The sequence below is a fragment of the Heliangelus exortis genome, chromosome 8 (genome assembly GCF_036169615.1).
Source record: "Heliangelus exortis chromosome 8, bHelExo1.hap1, whole genome shotgun sequence".
Lineage (NCBI taxonomy): Eukaryota > Metazoa > Chordata > Aves > Apodiformes > Trochilidae > Heliangelus > Heliangelus exortis.
Genome location: NC_092429.1, coordinates 98,812 through 121,884, shown reverse-complemented (window position 1 = coordinate 121,884; position 23,073 = coordinate 98,812). Strand labels below are relative to the sequence as shown.

At 37.1% G+C, this 23,073-nt stretch overlaps 1 protein-coding gene across 6 annotated transcripts in view; it reads left to right on the top strand.

Annotated features, from left to right (window-relative positions):
- MSH4 (mutS homolog 4) overlaps positions 1–20,273 on the top strand; it is a 31,608-nt gene extending 11,335 nt beyond the window's left edge. For 2 of the 6 annotated variants that reach the window (XM_071749818.1, XM_071749812.1), the window contains exons 2-20: positions 1,123–1,287; positions 2,429–2,592; positions 4,575–4,685; positions 5,704–5,819; positions 6,463–6,636; positions 7,182–7,354; positions 8,045–8,112; positions 8,719–8,793; positions 9,184–9,248; positions 9,800–9,969; positions 10,574–10,710; positions 11,139–11,242; positions 12,005–12,129; positions 13,934–14,134; positions 15,281–15,399; positions 16,689–16,817; positions 18,251–18,425; positions 19,036–19,124; positions 19,458–20,273. In XM_071749818.1, the coding sequence (XP_071605919.1) occupies positions 1,275–1,287; positions 2,429–2,592; positions 4,575–4,685; positions 5,704–5,819; positions 6,463–6,636; positions 7,182–7,354; positions 8,045–8,112; positions 8,719–8,793; positions 9,184–9,248; positions 9,800–9,969; positions 10,574–10,710; positions 11,139–11,242; positions 12,005–12,129; positions 13,934–14,134; positions 15,281–15,399; positions 16,689–16,817; positions 18,251–18,425; positions 19,036–19,124; positions 19,458–19,643 (2,394 nt within the window). In that variant the 5' untranslated portion in view covers positions 1,123–1,274 and the 3' untranslated portion in view covers positions 19,644–20,273. The remainder of the gene's footprint in view (positions 1–1,122; positions 1,288–2,428; positions 2,593–4,574; positions 4,686–5,703; positions 5,820–6,462; positions 6,637–7,181; positions 7,355–8,044; positions 8,113–8,718; positions 8,794–9,183; positions 9,249–9,799; positions 9,970–10,573; positions 10,711–11,138; positions 11,243–12,004; positions 12,130–13,933; positions 14,135–15,280; positions 15,400–16,688; positions 16,818–18,250; positions 18,426–19,035; positions 19,125–19,457) is intronic. The other 4 variants (XM_071749817.1, XM_071749813.1, XM_071749815.1 and 1 more) reach the window with 4 other exon arrangements.
- The last annotated feature ends 2,800 nt before the right edge of the window (positions 20,274–23,073 follow it).

Genomic DNA, 23,073 nt, shown 5'->3' with positions numbered 1-23,073 from the left:
TCTAAAAGGAAACTAATTACATTCAGAAACTAATTACATTCAGGTTTTTTTTCCACCTGTCATGGTTTTGTAAGATTTTTAAAAACCAAACAAACCCTCTCAAAAAATCCCAGTACTATTGTACTGATCATAAGAAAATGTCATGCAACCTGTCATCTGAGAACAAAACTGAAGTGTTTTGTCTTGTAGATCAGTTTTTATTGTAACAGGAGAAGCAGATGTATTTGGGTTTGCATATCTCTTAATATCTGTTTTATAACTTAATATAACTTAATAAAACTTAATATAGTTTTATAAGTTTAAAGTGGGAAAACTGTATATTTAATTGGTTTTTATTCTTTAAAAATTATCCCAGCTAGATTAGGAATATGGTGTTCTCAGACATCTCAAGAGAATTAAAAATACTGAGATTTAAAAATTATCTAAGTGAAAGAGATTTTGCAGGACTTAAAACTGTAGATGAATTTTAAGATAGATGGTAAAAGAAACCACAAGGAACAAATGTCCCAAGTGACTTTATGATTTCCAGAGAGTGTAACCTCCTAAATTCAAAGGAATATCGTTCTCAATAGGGGGAATTTTTCAGTGTAGTTCTTTGATTTCTATTATTGTCCTTTAAAAAAAAAACCAAACACCAAACCAAAACAGAAAAACCTAAATAATAATAATAATATTAATTCCTGAACTCGTGCAGTTTCAGGTATGGATTTTAAAATTGATGGGCAACTATGAGGCAGAGCTGGCTAACAGCACTGTCATAAATCTAGGCTGTATTAGATTAAAAATTATGCATTGTAAAGAGACTTCCATTGTATTATTTCAGTCCAGTGACAGAAACAAAGATTTATTTGCACTACAGGTAATATTGTGGAAAGTAACTATCAATACAAGCTTGTTTTCAAAACAGACTGATTATTATTTAATTTCATACTTTGGAGAGCTTTTATAGAATGTCATTAAAGGTTACTGCTTTCATAGCTCTATTTCTAGTAAGAAAACTTTTTGTTTTCTAAGGTGTATATTTATATATTGGTTTCTGAATAAAAGCTGAATCAACTCCCTTTTTTTTCAGTTCAGTGATACACAGTTTAATGTGTCTGTTTTAAAATTTCCTTCCCTCAGAATCATATTTTGGGGACAAAAGTTCGTGCGTAGAAAACACTAGCACATTGAATCTCACGAGTTCCTCTTCTGTGCAAGGCCTGAGCAGTGCATGTGCAGGAAAACCACCCCTCTCTTCCAGCAGATCTGTTTGCAGAAACCATACCCCCCTTATGGGATATTCAGGTAAGTTTAACAGCTCTTGAAGCATACTTTATTTTTGTTACGTGATACAGTAAGATACAGAACATCCTGTGTTTTGTACTACAGAGAATGCCTGCCAATGAAATGTGCCACCCATAGGGGAAAATACAACTTGAAATACTGAGCAGATGTTTTGGTGTCATGGCCTCTTGTCACTTACTTTGTGTTCATGTACGAATTATGAGTATAGTTAGAATTAAAGGCTTTTTTCAAACTGTCCAAAATTGAATTACTTTTTTGGACGTGTTGGTTTGTGTGGTGACTGAAGAGCCCAAATTTATGCACATTTTGAGTCAGCATTGTAGATTGCATATTGTGATGTCATTCTCACATTTCTGATGGAAGTTTCACACATTCGGTGTTGGCATCTTCAAATGTGTAGAATTCTTCAGAACACACTGTTGGTCACTGAGTGTATGTTTTCCAGTGGAGTTTTTTATATTTGGGAAAACTTAAGTCAAATCAACTTTAAGATACTAAAAATGCTGTTTAAAACAAAACACACCAAAATGAAAGTCAATTTATATGGTCTCAAGTGTACTGCATATATATATATTTTAGAATAGTTTAGTGTAAAATTAGATGAAACAAATATGTATACACACATGAACAGACACATTTATAAAAAAGCTTGTTGTTTCCCCTGACTTGATGAGATGTAAGTCAGCTTGACCAGAGTTGTGCTTTTAGTAGAATATTAACTTCCTGTATCTCTCAAATTAATACACCTAATTTTAACAAGCAGTAACAGCTATGCATTATTTTAAATGGCAAATATTTAATAAAAGCCATGCCCTTTTTGTTTAGTAATGAGGTAGTGACTCAGAAACTCTATTTTCACTTACTACAGAAATGTGATTAGTTCTGACGATCTTAAGTGAATTAATTCAACCAGTCTTCTACCATGAGAGTCTGATGTTTTTACTTAGGAAAGTGTGCCTTGCCTCCTTGGTATGGCAAGTAAGGAATTCACCAAACAGAATTTTTAATTTTAACTAAAGTTTGAGAGAGGACTTTCCATTAACATAGGAATATAAACATACATTTCACTTGGAACATCAAGGTATGATTTTGCACATGTAAAGTAGTGGTTCTTAACTGAATGTTTACAACTGTTTTACAGTTACATCTTCATCTGCAGTCTCTTCTCATACTGCTGCATCAGTTATTGTAGCTGTAGTAGAAGGAAGAGGCCTTGCCAGAGGTGAAGTAGGAATAGCCAGTATTGACTTAAAAAGTCCTGAGGTGATATTATCACAGTTTGCAGACAATACGACTTATGCCAAGGTATTGTCGAATATTTAATTGCTATGTCTCTTACAGTCAGATTATTGTGACTTTTTAAATAAAAGCTTATGACTAATGGGAAATTAGACTTAGTTTATAAGAAGAAATTTTTCAGAAGTGAAAGTAACAAGTTCTAGAAAATTCATGGTCTTGAAAGGACTGTTATTATTTCTGAGACTCAAATTTTAGATGAAGAGGAAAGAACATTTTTGTGAAAGAAAAATAGCATTTCTGAAAAAAATAGTGTGTTTGAACTATGTGGGAGTTAGATGCTTTGTTTTGAAGAGCTTTTGGCAATACCTGGTAGTAGAACTGGCAAGTATTTTCCATTAGGAAGAACAGCTCTGAGAGCAGAACTGCATAAATGGGGAGTAGGGTAACTATAGGTCTGGCTTTTTATGGTTGCATAAGTATGTTAGTATGTATGTATGCATGTATTTAGTTTTTCAGGTAGTTCAAAATTTACTCAGTTTACAGCCAACTGTTATGCCTACCAGCACTGCATACTCTGCACTAATTTGGAAAATAATCTCTGCTTCGTACAACACTAGCATTAATAGCACACAATTTTTTTTTAATAGATATGCATGCTAGAAAATAATGTGGCTGGTAGCATCTTTACAATATTAAAAGAAATAAAACCTAAATTTAATTAGGAGATTAAGTAGATACAGCTCAGAATATAAACAGCTATCATATCTATTTACTAAAATATATGTTGCATAATGTAATTTTTTAAATCACTAATGCTTGTAAATGTTATCCTGCTCCCAAGATATGAGTACATATTGAATGTGGCAGCTGCAGAAGTATTTCTGTAATGTACAGTACTTAAAATCAAAATGAGATGTGCACATTGACAGTGTGGGTGCATGAGAAAATGTAGGCATTGAAATGATGATGTTGCAACTTATATAACAATTTGCAAGTTTAAAAATGAAAAATTCATATGCTTGTACCTAGAAAAAAAATGTAATCAAAAGAATAAGACTAGAATTCTGCAAGGAAGCCTCATATTATTTCTATGGATTGTTTCCTAATTTTAATGGTTTAGCAGAGATTACAGATACATCTGTGAGTAAAAGGCTTTCTTATTAGCAAGGAGTAGCTGTGTTTATAGTCTGTAGTCTCTCCTGATGTACTGTGTAAGGGTGACAAAGGGCATTACTGTACCATTACATTTCTCTTGCTCAAACTGAGAAGTATTTGAGCTACCCTCACTCTTCCACCACCCCTTTCAGTTTTCTCTTGAATTTAATGATAAAATGCAGTTACTTCTCAAGTCTTTCCTACATGGTCTTTAGATTCTGATAACATGGCTTTCTTCTCTGTTTCTCAGGCTTGTAACTCAGTGTACTTCTTCTGTGAGTGCCTGTCAGGACATACGCATTTAGTATTTTCCTTCTTGAGCATTCTAAAATATGTCCACCTTAGCTGTACACATATCTTACTAAATATACATTGAGATTACAATGTCCTCCATTGTGTGGGCATGCCTGATACTGTATTGATCATCCAGTCCACATAAAATAAATAAATACATAAATAAAAGACCTGATAGTACACAACAAATGTTTCCCAAAGGCGCTTTGTGGCCCAGTTCCTTATAAAAATCTCAAATATCTTTAACAATACTGTCTATTTCTTGATGAGCTATCTTCTTACAGTGTCAGTGTTGATGTATTTTGCATTGTATTTTGTTTTTCTTGGGCACCCCTTTTATTTTGAATATTCTGTAAATTAATTAAGGAAAAATTTCCTATATTTATAAGTTCATCAAGGTTTGCTTTAAGTGTGATAACTCTGAGAAAAGTTTCCAAATTCTAGAAGTTATCAGAAAATTTAATCTTTATTTAGAAGACTGAAACTATTATTTTAAGATATAAGTATTCTGTAATTCTTTATTGCTGGTTCATTATTGTGTAAAAGCATTGTAGAATAGGTGTGGGTTTTATTAATTGATTTTGACTTTTTTTGTTCAGGTTATCACTAAACTCAAGATTTTAACACCACTAGAAATAGTAATGTCAAACACTGCTTGTGATCCAGGGAACACAACAAAATTATTTAGTCTGATAACAGAACATTTCAAGGTAGGCTCTTAAATTTCATTCCATATTTTAGAGTTCTTGTTCAACGCTGTTATATGATTGATGATTTAAGTTTTTCAAAGCTTCTAAATCTTTAAATGCAGTAAATTTTTGTTTTTTCTATTATTTTTGGGCCTCGTTTTACGACGGTAAGGATTAATCTAAGTGCAGCTCCAATGCTACTAGTCCTAATCCTGAAAATTACAGAGATTAATAAAACAAGCAAGACACTGATTAAAGCCAGAAGCTTTTTTTCTGGCATTGAAGTAGTTTGAGCAATACTGAATTTAGGAAATGTTCAGAGATGAGATAATCCAGCATTTTCCATTGATCCTTTGTTCTTTCAACCTGATAGAAAGATAGGTGGGTAGGTAGGTAGATAAATAGAAATATTGTATCTCAGAGTAGGAAAAAGAGCACTGCCAGAGTAAAAGAGGGCAAGGTGTACTAGTACGTGTTATTTATGAGTACTAAAGCCTCAGAACTTTTAAAAAACTGTATTAATTACTACTTGAATCGCTTCCATGTCTACACTGCTGATAGCTTCTTCACAGGCCCTCTTCTACTTCTTGACCTCTCCTCTTTTTCTTGTATAAAGCACACGTTTTTTGTGTCAAAGGCTTTCAGTTACAATGGCCAATATATCTTTATTCTGTATTTGCCCTTGAAAGCTTGATCGTGATCCTTTGGGCTTAAACCTTGGTGAGGGAAAAACTACAACATGAATTTGAGCTGCCTTAATACTAATGTGAAAATAACACTTCCAAAAAAGTAAATATTTTAAACCAAATCCAGGTTGTATTCCATAGGTACTCTACCAGAGAGAAGGAAGGACGAGTGTCATTACTGTGGCTTGCTTGTGCTAGTAAGATGTAATGAATACTTCCACAAAGAGAAGTTACTGAATCAGTTGATAGATTTTCTTAGAAACATGAATCAGTAATAGAGAAGTCTTTCTAATGAAAAAAAAAACAAACAAACCTCTTAAATTTTTAACTATTTCCTAACTGCATCTTCACAGAATGTGACTTTTACAACTGTCCAAAGAAAATACTTCAATGAAACAAAGGGTTTGGAATACATAGAACAATTGTGTGCATCTGAGTTCAGCACCATTTTCATGGAGATTCAATCAAAGTATGTTTAAGGAAAAAACATACTGTGTCCAGATAAGTGTTAACAGCTTTTTACATACTTAGTACACAAGTCTGTGGCTTGTTGCAGAAGATAGAATACTGTGATAGAGCTGCTGTTTTATTTTGTCCTCCTGTGTTAGTGTTTCTGATACACCTAGGAATTTAAATAGAAAGCCTGTTAGGGCTTTTTTGTTTTGGTTTGTTTTGGTTTGTTTGTTGGTTGGTTTTCACAGCTTTCTACTTTCTGGTTTTTATTCTTTCCTTTAAGAAAGGAAACAACTTTACATCTATGATTGCCTTTCTGGCCTCAGCAAATGTTGTCCTTGTACCAACAATTTTAAATAGTGATACTTGGTGGCCTAGGTCTTCATTTCAAGCTATGTGTAACTACTGAAATGCATATATTCACACTACCAGCTGTGTAGTGTAGGGTGTCAAGTGTACAGACACTCAGACTTTCATGAATACATAAATCTGCCCTGTACATGGGTTAGTGCATACTTAAAACATAATGCTTTTTCAGTGCTATCAGTCCCAGTAGCTGTGAAGCAGAAGTGTGAATATGATTTCCTTAGTGCACCACTTGGTTCTGTGGTATTTAGATGGCACTACTCAACATTCATTAAAGATTGTTTCTTCCCAAGGTACTACTGTCTTGCAGCTGCTGCAGCTCTGCTAAAATATGTTGAATTTATTCAAAATTCAGTTTATGCTCCTAAATCACTCAAGGTGCGTTTCCAGGGGAGTGAGAAAACAGCTATGATAGATTCATCATCAGCACAAAATCTTGAACTAGTAATTAACAACAGAGATTCTAGGTAAGAATACTTAAGTTTACAAATTAGTTTTGTGAAGTATTTCACCAACTTTCGGTGATGCTTGTGTCAAAGACCTGGCCATCATATTTATTTCTGTATTACAAAACTTATATACTATTCAGGGCTTTTTAAAGAGTATTTGAACAGAGAAAAGCATTAAAATTCAGCACAAAATTTCTAGCACAGAAAATCCTAGAAGTGAATTGCGGTAAGATATGATACGTAGTCATCTTTACATTGATGTCTGTATTTTATTAAAACTTACAAATACTATAATGTTGATGCAAAATTTCACAGAAAGTGGAATGAAAGAGGCAACAGTTCTGCAGTGTATTTCTATACTTTGTAAAATGATACAATGAGAACTATTAATATATTAAGTTCAGTTAAGTTACCTAACTTCCTGAACTGCTGTAATTCATATATTAAATATGGCAGAGAGGTGGTAAGCATCCCAAAAGCATGCCTCTTACCTGAAAATGTCACTGGACATTTACCATCTTAATTTTCTGAGTGTTTTCTTCACATCCATTTTGTTTTCAAAGGAACGGTCACACACTTTTTGGTGTCCTAAATTACACTAAAACTCCAGGTGGAAGTCGAAGGCTTAGATCCAATATCCTGGAGCCACTGGTTGATGCTGAAACAATTAACATGAGATTGGATTGTGTTCAAGAATTACTCCAGGATGAGGAGCTCTTTTTTGGTCTTCAAGCAGGTAGGAGTTTATTTTTTAACAGAAAGTATTACATTTCCTTTAAACATATTTTCTAAACTATGGGAGGATGCAGTGTGACTCAATATGCTTGAAAAGTATTCATTTTATGATTTGTCTGGTGACATACAGTGGACACTTTTTGAAGTAAACTTTATTATGATAGTTACATTTTTTTAAAAAAAAGTTAATTTCTCTGATAAAGTGTATAGAAGTCAGTTAGCTAGTAGCTTCTTAGAAGAATTTGAGTTTTTCTCTTTACTACTATGGCTAGGTATACTGTGTTGAAAGTATACGTAATGCATACAATAAAAACAAATAAAGGAATCACCAATTTAATACTTGTGCATGCGTATTTTTTTCTGTTGCTTAAACAAATACACTGGTCCAGACAAATGTAAAAAAAAAACAAACAAAAACTCTTTCATCATAACAGAAATAAACGCAATCTGAGGAAAATAATATTGCTGAATTTGTATGTGTCCACCTGTACAATAATCACTACATGCTTAGGTATAGTAAGCATATTTATGACAAAATAATTTTGATAGCTATGTTTTATCCTGTTTTTTGTGAAGATAGAATGAAAGATAAAGATTAGCATTAGTATCACTATGTAATTATGTGCATTTAAAAAGTAGATTTTATTAAAATTCCAGTTCAGTTTCTGATCTATTTACTTTTGCTTTACAGTTATCTCAAAATTTCTGGATACAGAACAACTACTTTCAGTTTTGGTACAAATTCCAAAGCAGGATACAGTATGTTTCCTCGGATGATCAGTTATCTGGCTATAACATGCAGTAAATAAATGTGATATCTATAAATATATATGTAGATATAAAATATCATGGATACCAAATATATAATTAATATTTTTACAACTCTTTTACATCTCAGTGTCTTCTTACATGCTGAATTATTTGTGTAGATAAATGACTTGTCTAGTGCCAGTTCAAGAAATCAGGTACAGACTCCAGCAAGACTGTAACAGATGCAGATGAATCTCTTTAGTGCCATATCCAAAAAGCTGGATGTTAGTTGCTTCCCTCTTCCCTTGAAGAGATCTCTGACACGAGAGAAGGATCAGCTGTATGACTACAGCTGTTGGACTGGATGCCTTTATGTATATGTAGGACCATATACACCAAACTTTTAGCTACTGATGGGCAAACTCACACTCGGCAATGTAAAATTTAGGTAAACGTTTTTATGCAGTTCTACACTGAGTTATTGAAGTGATCTTATTAAAGTATTTTAGCAATTTTCATTAAAAGTCTAGATCTGTTACAGTTTGCTAGTTCTGAAGTACTTTTTTAAACAGGCAGACATGCAAACAATACCAATATTTATAAAATTTTCAACAGGTTAAAACTGCTGAATCAAAAATAACTAATTTAATATACCTGAAACATACTTTGGAACTTGTGGAGCCTCTAAAAGTAAGCTATGGTTTGTTCGTGTTTTTTTTTTAATAAACTACAGACTATTTTTTTCCTTATACAGTGCAGTTTATTAAATCCATCAAGCTATAAGGGACCAATAGGGCTCACTGAGTCAAAAAAAGAAATTTACTTTCTTTTTCCCAGAACACAGTGCTGCTAACAGTGTTATTTTTTAAGTCAATTGAAAATACGTTTTTAATTCCAATACTCTTTAAGAACGGTATTCCTACAATTTACAACAAACATTTAAGTTAAATGCCTGCTCAGATTCCATATGCTGCTTATACAACTGCTATTAAGCCCTTCAGTGAATCTAAGAACTTTCAGTCCTTCAAAAAGACTATAAAAAGAAGTAACTGTTCATGTCCCTGTTTTAATCATCAACAGGCTGCTTTAAGGAGCTGTAACACACCGCTGCTAAAGGCTTATTACAATTCTCTTGAAGATACAAGGTATTTGTCGTAATACTTTAGCTAGCATGTTAAAAACATTCATCTTTCTGAAGAATGTAAGATTTTAGATGTTTGCTTACATGTAATCACAGGTATAGCTCAGTTCTTTTGCCTAAAAGCTGATTTTAATTCTCAAAAATTCTAACTTTAGCTGACTAAACAAAACAAAAAGAAGAAAAGGAAAAAAGCAAACTAGAAAGTTAGCCGTGATACTGCAATTGCTGATGAACTGCACTTCATTAAAAATAATTCTGAAAAGAGAAACAGTAATTTCCTGGAGTACCCATAATAATGCAAAAATCAACAGTTACCTGTATGGTTGAGAAATAATTTATTTCTCCCAAAGATTTGAATGATATCTTTGGTCAGGCTTGGATATAGACATACTGAATTCTGAAGTGAAAATAGACATGAACTGTAGTGTTTTGTTTTAACAGTAGATAATGTGCTTCAGTTATTTGTAGTACTCTTATTTGTAATTTTGAAATGATGTGGCAAATAATAATTGTAAAATATTATGTAGCTAATTGTTGAAACAACTGATATTGCAGATTTGGAATTATACTTGAAAAAATTACTACTGTGATTAATGATGACACAAGGTACACAAAGGGATGTCTGAGTATGAGGACCCAGAAATGCTACGCTGTTAAGCCTAACATCAATGAATTCCTTGACATAGCTCGTAGAACATACACAGAAATTGTTGATGACATAGCAGGTATTTCTAAACCAAGATTTTTGTTCATTTGGAGTCCAAATTACATTGCATGTGACATATAGAAGCCATGTAATCATATCTATTGTAACTTTCTCGTATGTGAAAAGTGGTATTAGTATAAACTGATTGAGATTCCTAAGTAGCTGAGGAACATTTGAGTTATCTAGTGGGATTCTTCCTTTGTAGATAAATTTTTTAATTAAGTTTTAATTAAGTTTATTTTAATTAAGTTAAACAATTATATTGTGATTCCTGTGTTTAAAACTGTTGCTCTTTATCCTCTAAAAGTAAAAAAAGTTAATGTAACAGAGATATTCCAGCTAGAACACTCTGCATAAAACATGTAAATCTCTGTTTTAGCTTCTTGAATCAAAATAGCTGAGGGTTTTGGGTTTTATATTTTATACAGTCTTGATCTATCTGCAGACTACTTTTTAGGAAAGCTATTAAGAGTTGGAAATTATGAATTACCATGTTACTTACCTGACACATTGAACACCTGTCAGTCACGTTAAAAGTATGTATCTTTGTAGAGCACAAACGTGTGTGTGTTTATGTGCACAAATGTATGTATTCTGCTCACATCTTTATTTGTGGTATGTAGGTATGATAGCACAGCTTGCACAAAAGTACAACCTGCCAATGAAAACAAGTTTCAGTTCTGCTCGTGGATTTTTTATCCAAATGAATGCTGATTGTTCAACATTACCCAATGGCCAGCTTCCGTCAGAATTTACAAAGGTATCTGTAGCAGAGATGTTTTTTCATAGTATGTTTGTATACTTGATGTATAGAGACCGCATAATACAGTAATGAAGTGCACATTATATAGTAATTTAAGCAACAATTCAAGTGAAGATATCTAGACATAAATGAAGATATAATTGGTATGTTTTTATAACTGCCCTATTTCTAGTTATACTTAATATAGTCAGAAACATGCAATTACATGCAATTATGTTGTGTGTAAATATAGAGTTGTATATCTTGCTGATAACTGTGTTCTCTTACGTGGACTTTTTGGCTAAAATTTATATGGGAAAAATTAAACCAGGCATGGGTTTTTCTGTTTACCCCCTTATCCATATTGTTTCCAGTTTTATTGTTAGACACTGTTTTTGTTTCTGATAATAAGGCAAGTTCTTACTGTTGGTTTGAATTTCCTGTAGATCACTAAAATGAAAAACACATATAGCTTCACTTCTTCAGATTTAATAAAAATGAATGAAAGATGTCAAGAGTCCCTGAGAGAAATATATCACATGACCTACTTGTAAGACCGTTTTCTACTATTTAATACTTGCTAAGCTCATTTATTTTGTCCATTTAACAGCAAACTACATGTTTTCTTAAAGCTGTCTTTCTGTTAACTTATGGCTACTTAAATAATCCAAAGCAATACTGATTGCGTGTACTTCATGTGACAGAAAAAAACCCCATATTGTGTTAAATGTGATTAGAAATATGTAGGCATTTATTAATAAAGGTGACCGTTGTATTTATTAATTTTTATGGGTGAATAATTACATGAAATGACACAATGAATGCATTATTTTTGTAGTGCAGAATCTTTACTTTTAATCAGTTTCTTGCATTTACAGTAGAATTATTTCTGTATTTTGTCCTTGCTGCATGTCATGTTGCTCTGCTGTCTATTTCAGAAGACTTACTAGAATGTTGCATGTGAGTTTAATGGAAATTCTTTCTAGAAACCAGGAGGGTGTTTTTTAACATGAAGGACTAGGGGATTAGAATTACATTGGACATGTTAATAAAACATACTTGATTCCTTTGTGAAGCTTTCTTATGAGCTGTTGGTATTTGAGCTATGTGTCTTAGGTTTGAGAGCAGAATTTTATCTGAGATGATGGTATAAGATCTTAATTTTCTTCAAGGACCTTTATACATTTTTTTTGCGTCTGGCAGAGATGATTTTGTTTTATGAGTAGCCTATCAAAATGCATGCAGTATTTCTGTAAGCTGTATAAAGTGACAGTATGTGCTGTGCAACAACTAAATCAGTGTCTTGTTTCAGAATAGTGTGTAAACTCTTGAACGAGATCTATGAACACATTCATTGCCTGTACAAGCTGTCTGATATTGTGTCAATGCTGGATATGCTGCTTTCATTTGCCCATGCCTGCACACTTTCTGATTATGGTGAGCTGCTGTTTTGATTCTGTCATGGGCCAGATAAAGACTCTCCTGTTGGAGAACATCCAGGCTGTTTTCTGTGGTTATCCAATTGCTAAGCCCACCTCATATGGATTTTTTGGGGTCTCAGTAGGCTTTAGGTGAGTGCCTGTGGGCTATCCTTGCCAGTTATGTGCCAGTGTTATTTCTGTTTCCATCCCTTGAAATTACAGTTTGCCATTTACCTGCTGCAAGCCTTCACAGTCTTTTCATGATAAGCATGTCATGATAAGCTTTCTATTCAAAAGCAAAAAGGCTGTGAACATTCTGAGCTTACGTCTTTGTCCTGAAAAGGCACAAGATAATATAAGTAGATCAACATTATGTACGATCAAACAAAATACTTGGCTACCTTTGTTTATTTAGTTCAATTTCTGTAGCACTTTTAGGTATTTTTGGAAGTAGAATCTTCTGAGTAATTCAGGATGATGAGCTTACCTCCACATTGTTCATCCTGTTTCCCTAGCCCAGTTCTGCAAAGTATAAATGAGCCCATTGTCTTCAGTTAATGCAGACCTGAGGTACTTATCTACAGTACAATATGGTGTAGATACTAAGTCAAATCTGGAGGCCATATCAGGTGAGATATTAGCAAATCATTACTGATGCTGCTGTGTGATTTCCAGTTCATGAGCAGCATCAGTTTACTTTGCAGTATGGACTGTGAAGTACTTTGTGTGCTGATTCCAATCATGGCACATGAATTGACCTGGAACTGTACAGTAGCTGATACGCTTGAGGCATCACAGCCTTCTCCCCCAAAATGAGTCAGAGCACAGATTTACTTCAGCAGTAATAATAAGACCAGAGCCACTTGGCTTCTCCCATAAATCTACACCTGCAATTTGCACAGCCAGGCATGAATGTGTGTCCACCAAAGTAAATGGCCCGTCATTTGTAGCTTTCAGTCTCATTTGCCACTTGACTCTTTCATCTAAATCATTAATTGAGTAAAACCTACACCTGGTATTTAGAATTCCCCAATATTTAAACCTGAAAAACTGTCTTGGCACTGCTTTCTTGAAGGCAGCTGCATTTAAACAGAATAGCAAATCTAACAATGCTTGTTAGCACAGGGTACTGCCATTGAGGTAGAGAGGGGAGGCAAACAGAATAGGTTCAGAAAAGAACTGTATTCTGACAAAAATGCACGCAGAGTCCTACTATCAAATGGATCTATGTAGACATAGTATACATCCAAACAATCAATAGGGTGAAATGTAGCAAAACTAGAACCAATGTTACTTCTGTTTTCCCTGTTTACATAATAAGGTACATATGTAGTAGTAATGGAGCTCATGATCCCTGTATTTACATACTGATAGCAGTATAAAAAATATTAAAAAGATATTAGCTATCTTTGCTAATTAGCTATAACCTGAAACTGGCTTTCAGGTTTTCTGTTTTAATTACTTTTGAAGTTACACTCTTTGTATTTTTCTTTATTATTGGAGTCCAGCCCTACCTATGACAAAACACAAACACAGAATGTTAGTTTAGAAATTAAGTGTTAGTTATGGGAGTCTTTTTGTAGTAATAGATCATGAAGATTTGCATGACAATCAGATTCTGTACCTGAGAGTGGCTAGTAATTCTTCCCAAATGCTGCACGTTAGCCTTGCTCACTACAGGACTGTAAAAAATTGGGGCATCAGGAGTATGGTTTGACTTCTGGTCTGCAATAATTACTTTCTTTCAAAACATACTAGTTTAGTAATGAGAAGTTTTCTGTACTAACTCTGCAATGTGTTGCATCATTTTTCTCATTTAGTTCGTCCAGAATTTACAGATACTTTAGCGATCAAGCAGGGATGGCATCCCATTCTTGAAAAGATAGCTGTGGAAAAACCCGTGTCTAACAACACATATCTGGCAGAGGGTAACAATTTTGTCATTATTACAGGACCAAATATGAGTGGAAAATCAACATACCTAAAGCAGATTGCTCTCTGTCAAATTATGGCACAGATTGGTGAGTAAGTGTACCGTATTAGTAGTCTTCTGCAGCACATTTATTGTTTACTGGTTAAAAATATTCTTGAAGTTGAATGGTTTAGCTTCTAGAAGATTCTATCTAAATAGTAACAGGTAATTTTAAGTCTGTTTGCTCCTATCAGCTCTTGTGTTACAGAGGCTGCAAAAGCTTTGGGTCTGCTGTTGGAAACCTGTGGGGTCCGTTCTGCATATCTGGAAGTCTCTCTCTGGGAGAAGCACAGCTGTATTCTTTAATCCTTTGGACTGCCTTAACCCAATATAGCACCTTATTCTAGATTGATAGCACGTGTCCCTGGAGTATGCCTGTTAGTCTACATATGTGTTAGTTATCCAGAAGGAAGAGATGAACTTGACCATACCTCAGTGATGTGGGCAAACATGCTTGCAGCCAAGTAGAACTGATACAGAAATAAAGCTAATAATAAATACTGCAAGGTTCTATCATTAAAATTCTAAAACAAATACTTGTAAAATCTAACTGGGACACATCCCTACACTTGGGAATTCCTCATTATTTTTGCTTTAAAGATAAGGTTAAAGCTGGTGGCATGGGAGAAAGACAACAGAAGGCTGATCTTAGCTCTGCTGAAAAGAAACTACTTAGCTGTGGAGAATAAAATTTGTCCACAATGTGTTCTGCATCCAGTCCCCAGTAGCTGCAGGTTCTTCAGAAATTGCACTCAAAAAAATTAGTTTAATAGAATAAAGGAGACTATAAAGTCTTTTTGGCAGGTTTCCTGTTCTTTTCTACTCAATAAAACTAATAAGCCTCTAAGTCTGGTAAAGGCAATATAACCTTGTTTTGGGTAATCCTTGGCTGCCAAAATGTAAGTTAATTGTAGTGTTTATTCTCACTTCCCATTAGACTGACACACAGCTTTAAACATATGATTTCTTAAGGTTTTACTGATAAGCTTTTTCAATTATGGTATCTATACAATAATTTTTCTCATAAAGTAGCAGTAGAACATAATCTTAGGAAACTTTATAGAACAAGATGCATTCTCTATAATGCATGAAGAATTACTGTAAAATTAATTATTTTATCCCCCACTGATATCATCAGAAAAATGGAAATTGGTCACACTGATAAGGGAGAACTCATATTTTACTTGTTTTGCAGGTTCTTATGTCCCAGCAGAGTATTGTTCGTTTAGAATCGCAGAGCAAATCTTTACCAGAATAGGTATGGATGATGATATAGAAACAAATGCATCAACATTCATGAAGGAAATGAAAGAGGTATTAAACATAGCTAATCCAGGGTCCAAGGCCTGCTTTTAATCTTAAGCTAATAGATATTGCATGACTATATTTCCACTGAAAGAGTGTACTTTGAAAAACAGTTAAAAATTCGGCTTTCATCTGTTAACTTGATAATAAATCACAAAAAACAGGCATATCTTAAATATAAAGAATCCTAATACAAGTAAAAATCAATGCTCTATTGAACTTTTTGTTATTCTTTTAGTTATTTGTAGGACCCTAAGCCTTCTCAGTTCCTTTTCCCAAACTGATATAATTTTGAAGGGAAAATGATAGGTGCAGTGGAAAAGAGAGAGTGTTGTAGCACAAATCTTTGCTTCATTAGAATTGACAGCCCTTTGAAAGCTGTGAAAAGATAAAATCTGTGGATCTGACAAGACTTAATTTCTGCATTGTTTCATCTGAACATCACAAAGTATTCCTATTATAGACTCAGAGCATGCTTTGGGTTGGAAGGGACTTTAAAGATCAAAGAGTTCCAACTCCCCTGCCATGGTCAGGGACACCTCCCCCAGCCCAGGGGGCTCCAAGCCCCATCCAACCTTCAACACTGCCAGGGATGGGGCAGCCACAGCTTCTGGGGGCAACCTGGGCACCCAGGGGCTCAGCACCCTCACAGCACAGAATTTCTCCCTCCCATCTCCTCTCCATCTCCCCTCTTGCAGCTGGAAACCCTTCCCCCTCATCCCATCCCTCCAGGCCCTTGTCCAAAGCCCCTCCCCAGCTTTCCTGGAGCCCCTTCAGGCACTGGAAGGTGCTCTAAGGTCTCCCCGTTGCAGCCTTCTCTTCTCCAGCCTCAACACCCCCAACTCTCTCAGCCTGGCTCCAGAGCAGAGCTGCTCCAGCCCTGAGAACACCTCTCTGGCCTCTTCTGGACTCACTCCAACAGCTCTGTGTCATTCTTGTGTTGGGGACCCCAGAACTGAACCCAGCACTGCAGGAGGGCTCTCACCACACCACAGCAGAAGAGAGAATCCCCTTCTTTGACCTGCTGGTCATGCTGCTATGGTGCTGCTGATGCAGCCCAGGACACAGCTGGCTTTCTAGGCTGCTGAATTCCTAATAGATCTTTCCCTTTTCCCTTTTCCCTTTTCCCTTTTCCCTTTTCCCTTTTCCCTTTTCCCTTTTCCCTTTTCCCTTTTCCCTTTTCCCTTTTCCCTTTTCCCTTTGCCTTTCCTTTCCTTTTTTCTTTTCTTTCTTTTCTTTCTTTCTTTTTTTTCCAAAATGCATTTATAAGAATGATAACACATTCAATATTTTCCTAGATAACTTACATCATACAAAACGCTAATGACAAGTCACTGATCATAATTGACGAACTAGGCAGAGGTACCAGTGCTGAAGAAGGTATTGGCATTTGTTATGCTGTCTGTGAATATCTGTTGAATTTAAAGGTAATTCTGTTCTGAAAAAAAATTAAACCCTATAATTTTTTTTTGTCACTGGAAGTAAATATAGTACTTTCACATAATTTAAATTCTTTTAATTTCTTGCCTAAATATGATTTTTTTTCGTAACTGCTGAATAGTAAAAATTATGGTGATAGAGGAAATAATGATGGCATGAACTTTGGTTCTGTAAGTGGGTTGTCGTGGCTTAAACCCAGTGGGCAGCCAGGCCCTACCCAGACTCTCACTCACTCCCTCTCTGTGGGATGGGGAAGAGAATCCAAGGGGTAAAAGTGCAAAGATGTAAGGGCTGAGATAAAGACAGTTTAACAGGGGAAGGAAAGCTGCCCAGGCAGGCAAAGCAAAGCAGGGAGTTCATTGACACCTTCCCATTGGCAGGCAGGGTCCAGACAGTCCCGGGACAGCAAGGCTTCACCACACGTAGTGGTGACTTGGGAAAACAAGCACCATAACTCCAAATGTCCCCCTCTTTGTCCTCCTTCCCACACCGTGTGTTGTCAGCTGTCCAGGCTGTGTCCCCTCCCAACTTCTTGTGCCCCCCCAGCCCGCTCACTGGTGAGGGTGAGGAGCAGAAGAGGCCTTAATACTGCAAGCAGGGCTCAGCAATTGCTAAAACATCAGTGTCTTTTCAGCACTATTTTCAAAATAAATAAAAAATAGCACCATAGTATCTTCTATTAAGAAAATTAACCCCATTCCAGCCCAAACCAGTACACCAGTCACCATCTCTTTCCAACTTGCTTGCAAGCTCACATTTCTGTCGAGAAAGAGAACAACACAGCCTCTCTAGTTATGCTTAGTACAGCTTTGTATGTCACCTTGAATGTTAAAGGTGAACCTCTTTACCTGACTCTTTCCAGAGTGCAGTGGTACTTCCACATAACTCACAAATTAGTCAGAGAGGTTAGGGGCTTGTTTACAAAAGTGGAAGATGATTTTAGATGGGTTGGAAGTTTCACAGCTTTGTCACTAGTTAAGTGATCAACCTCAGGTTGTTTCTAGCTTTTTGAAAGTGTGTAGGTGTTAAGTTTCTCATCAGAGTTTATTCAGAGTACCTTTGTGGTTTGGTTTGAAAAGCTCAGATATTTTCTGTAGCTTGTACTTCTGGCAAAACATTCCTTGGGAGTATTAAGGCAACCATTTGACAGTCATTCAAATTAACCCCAGTCAGATTTTGTAAGCACTGTGGGTTTCCTGTTACTTCTGATATGCTTTTCTTTCTGTTGAGAAGGGAGTTGGAAGAGATACTCTTGCCAGTGTCACTCTAAGATTTTTATTTGCTTTATTAATGTAAAGGCAGTTTTCAATGTCTTGGAAGAAAACCTGGACATCTTTGAGATGATGTAAATTTTTAATTTGTTCTGATTTCTTCCAGGATCATTTCCAAGCTAAATTTTAGTTCTTTTTTCCTTATTTAGGCATTTACATTGTTTGCTACGCATTTTCTGGAACTGTGTCATATTGATGCGTTATATCCCAATGTGGAAAATTGCCATTTTGAAGTGCAACATGTGAGGAGCAGTGCTGGAAGTAAGGAGAAAATTGCTTACACTTATACACTCTCTAAAGGATATACAGAGGAAAAGAACTATGGTAATGGATTCTACTGTGACTTGAACTAATAAGATAGTATTTTAGTTATTTGGTATCTAACAGTATTTTTCTGCTGTTTTCTGCTGAGTTTGTATTTCTCAGAATAACAACTGTAGATCTGTTCCAAATACTTGTGTGCTTTAAGTAAACATGTAGTGAGACAGTAGTTTTGGGTAGTATGAAGAACTTAGATGAAATTTCATATTGGAAAAAATTGTCTGAAGAACACAGCACAACCTCAGTATTTTACTGCCTGCCAATTTAAAATTAAGCAGAGAAAGCTGTTATCGCTACTTTGCCATTTTGTTTACTTGAATTCTGAATACATTCTTCCTGGTTACAGTATTACCAGAAGTAACTTCATGTGAAAGTGTATCTTAGAAGTAGTGTTAAAACAAAGTAGATACTTCATTTTGTATCTCTCAAAACCATACTGTTTATTTAAGGCACACAGGCACAAAAGGAGAAAAAATGTATATAAAAATATCTTAATAAAAATGAAAAATTCACCTTTTAAAAAAGGTGGAAAATAATTCTGACAGACACAGTATGGAAGGTAGGAAAAAAAGAATTACATCAAAAATCCTGATCCATGTGTTTCTCTGTTTAGGATTAAAAGCTGCAGAAGTTTCCTCCCTACCATCATCTGTAATTTTGGATGCAAGGGAAATCACAAATCGTATTGCAAAGAAAATTTTGGTATGTAGTAGAAAATGATAGTACTATAATTGACAGTTTTTATAAATCTCAAATATATTTTCAGTTTCTGGAAGGATATAGGCTATGGACTGCCTTTGCTTTTGTGAAAATAGATTTCATTAAAATGTGCATTTCTGGAACATTGATTCTTTGTTAGGTCACAACACAAAGCAGGTGTTAGGGTTAAGGAGTATTGGAATTGAATGTGATATTAGTGTACAAATCAAGAATCAGGAGATCAGAAATAGACTAGAAAATAGATAGCGCTACTATTTTAATATTAGAACATAATTGTTGTCGTATTTTAATGCATGTGTGTGATTTTAATAACAGCACAGGCAGAAAAGCACTCCTGAGATGATGAGACAGAGAGCTGTATACCAGTTAGCAATGAGACTGGTTCAGACTGCCAGAAATTCTCGACTGGATACAGACAGTTTGCGTATATATTTGAAAGGCTTGAAGAAAAAGTGTGAAGACAGTTGTACTGCACCCAGAAGAAATGATGAGCAAAAATAACGTTAAACATAGGCTCTTGCTCTAATTTCTATGACTGCAAGTTGAATCTATTTTTTTTCACAGTATTAGAAAACACTGCTTCTTGCATGTTTTTAAATTCTAAATTCTTAGTCTAAATTATACTCACTACTGAAAGACCAGATCCTTTTTTCCCCCAAAAACATAGCTAAAGTAAAAGCATTTACCTAGAATGATGAACACAGTTCTTTTGATAATGAACTATATCCTTTCATTATTTTAGAGACAAAAAAGTTGTATACTATTTAGTATTTTCTGTGTGAGGTATCTGGTATTATAGCTCTTACATATGATACAAAAGTTCTTGTGTAACAAAAAAGCAGCATTTGAAACAGTTGGTCGACTTGTCTTGTGTAGGCAAGCTCTACTTGCAGTGTTGAACATGCATCCATAAATCCCTTGTTCCCCACTCAAGAAGGGTTCTAGCTCTCTCAGTCCTTGTGGTTAGTCCAGCATGCGGAATGCAGTCCAGGACTGCTGCCTATCCACAACTGGGCAGGCAGGGATTTTTTTTTACCACAGTACCAGCAAATTACTGTGGTGTTGACAAGGCTGAACAGTTTTTGTGTAGAAAATGTGTAATAGGAAATTAAAAAAAAAAAAAAAAATTGAATATCCTTTTTCCTTGAAATGTTTTGGTTTGGTTTTTTTTTTTCTTTAGTAAAACTTAACTGAGTGACTCCAGCCATGTAGTCCAGCCTGAAGGGACTTACCCTCCCTCACTAACTTGGGGGTCTCCGGAGAACCCCAGTGCTGTTGACAGGGCTGCAGGGGACTTCCCTTGCTCTTTATTTGTAGTTTAATGTTCCCCAGAGCCCTCGAGTTACTCTCTGAACCCCTCACTAACTTGGGGGTCTCCGGAGAACCCCAGTGCTGTTGACAGGGCTGCAGAGGACTTCCCTTGCTCTTTATTTGTAGTTTAATGTTCCCCAGAGCCCTCGAGTTACTCTCTGAACCCCTCAGTTCACATTTTAAGTTGTTTCAGAGCCCTCCATACACCTGTCTTGCCCTCTGTCTTGCAGTGTGCCGTAGGGTTTTTGGTTTAGCTTTCCCCCACCCCAGAGTGTCCCCCATGATTTTAGGTGTACTTCAAGGTCAGCTGTTTCTCTTTCCGTGCAAAGCAGGCCCCTCCCTTCGACTTGTGTTCCCAGTCTTCTGTTTTCTCTCGTAATTCCCAGTAATTTCTTGGACTCTGCTTCTGCTGCCGCCGCTCCCTGGTGGAAGGGGCGCGGGCGGCCACAGTGGTTCCGGTCCATCGCACCATGGGACCCTCCCAACCTTCACCTTCCGCCATCTTCTCCGCTTCATCAACATTTGAGCCCCCGCCCCCTGCTCGCTCCCACTGTGTTCAGACCAGGGGCGGCTCCTGGGAGCACGGGGCTTCCCCTTGGCCCGTGGGACCTCCTCAACCCCACTCTGTCCCTGCAGCAACCCGGAGCAGCCGAGACAGGGCAGGGCTCCTGGTGGGGGTCGCGGCCCCCCAGGTTTGATGGGATAGGTGTGTGTGTGCGAGTGTCTGTTGTGACCCCTGAGCTGAGTCCCTGTCGTCAGGACTGGCCTTGCACAGTGTCCATCGGTGAGTGAAGATTGTGGGCGGGGGGTTTGCCTTGTCCTGCAAGGGTGGGGGCTGAATCTGAAAGTCATAGGATCTGGAATTTTCAGGGTTGGAAAGGACCTTTAAACTCATCCAGTTCTAACCCCCCTGCCATGGCCAGGGACACCTCCCACCAGATCAGGTTGCTCAGAGCCCCATCCAGCCTGGCCTTAAAAAGTTCCAGGGATGGATGGGGCTTCCACCACCTCTCTGGGCAACCTGTGCCAGTGTCTCACCACCCTCATGGTGAAGAACTTCTTCCTAACATCTCATCTAAATCTACCCTTCTCTAGTTTGAATCCATTCCCCCATGTCCTTTCACTACTGACATCCCAAAAAGTCCCTCCCCAGCTTTCTTGTAGACCCCTTCAGATACTTGAAGGCCACAGTTAAGGTCTCCTCTGAGCCTTTTCCTCTCCAGACTGAATAACCCCAGCTCTCTCAGTCTTTCTTCATAGGAGAGCTGCTCCAGCCCTCTGACCATCCTCGTGGCCCTTCTCTGGACATTCTTCAGCACCTCCATGTCCCTCCTGTAAAAGGGGCTCCAGAACTGGACTCAGTGCTCCAGGTGGGGTCTCATCAGAGCAGAGGGGGAGAATCACCTCCCTCAACCTGCTGGCCACACTTCTCTTGAGGCAGCCCAGGATCTGGTTGGCTTTCTGGGCTGCAATTGTACACAGACAGCTCATGTTGAACTTCTCATCCACCAGCACCCGCAAGTCCTTTTCCTCAGGGCTGCTCTCAACTCACTTGCTGTCCATCTTATAGCAGTGCTTGGGATTGCCTCAACCCAGATGCAGGACCCTGCACTTGGTCTTGTTGAACTTCATGAACTTCATGGGCCCATCTCTCCAGCCTGTCAAGGTCCCTCTGGATGGCATCCCTTCCCTCCAGTGTGTCAGCTACGCCACACAGCTTGGTGTCATCAGCAAACTTTCTGAGGGTGCACTGAATGCCACTGTCCATGTCGCCAACAAAGTCGTTAGACAAGACTGGTCCCAATACTGATCCTTGAGGCACTCCGCTTGTCACTGGCCTCTACTTGGACATGGACCCATTGACACTACTCTTTGGGTGTGGCCATCAAGCCGGTTCCTAATCCACCACGTGGTCCATCTGTCAAACTCATATTTTACCAGCTTGGAGACCAGGATGTTGTGCTGGACTGTGTCAAAGGCTTTTCTCAAGTCCAGGTAGATGACATCAGTTGCTCTTCCCTTTTCTATTGATGTTGTGATCTTTTGATAGAAGACCACCAGGTTTGTCAGACATGATTTGCCCTTGGTGAAGCTGTGTTGATTTTACCCAGTCACCTCTTCATTATTCTTCTGCTCCAGCAGTGCCTCCAGAAGGATGTGCTCCATCATCTTACTGGGCACAGAGGTGGGACTGACTGGCCTGTAGTTCCCTGGATCTTCCTTCTTGCCCTTTTTGAAAATAAGGGTTGTGTTTCCTCTTTTCCAGTCAGTGGGGACTTCACTGGACTGCCATGATTTTTAAAATATAATAGACAGGGGTTTAGCAACCACATATGCCAGTTCCTTCAGTACCCATCGGGCCCCATGGACTTGTACACTTTCAGGTTCTTCAGATGGTCATGAACCTGATCTTCACTTACAATGGGCAGTTCTTCCTCCCAACCCTTGCCATTGTCTTCTGTGACTTCAGGAGTGTGTCTGGAGCCCTTGCCAGTGAAGACTGAGGTAAAGAAGTTATTGAGAACCTCAGCCTTCATATCACTTGTTCACCTGCTTCCTTTCTGTAGGGGCCCACACCTTCCCTACTCTTCCTTTTGCTGTTAATACACCTATAGACATT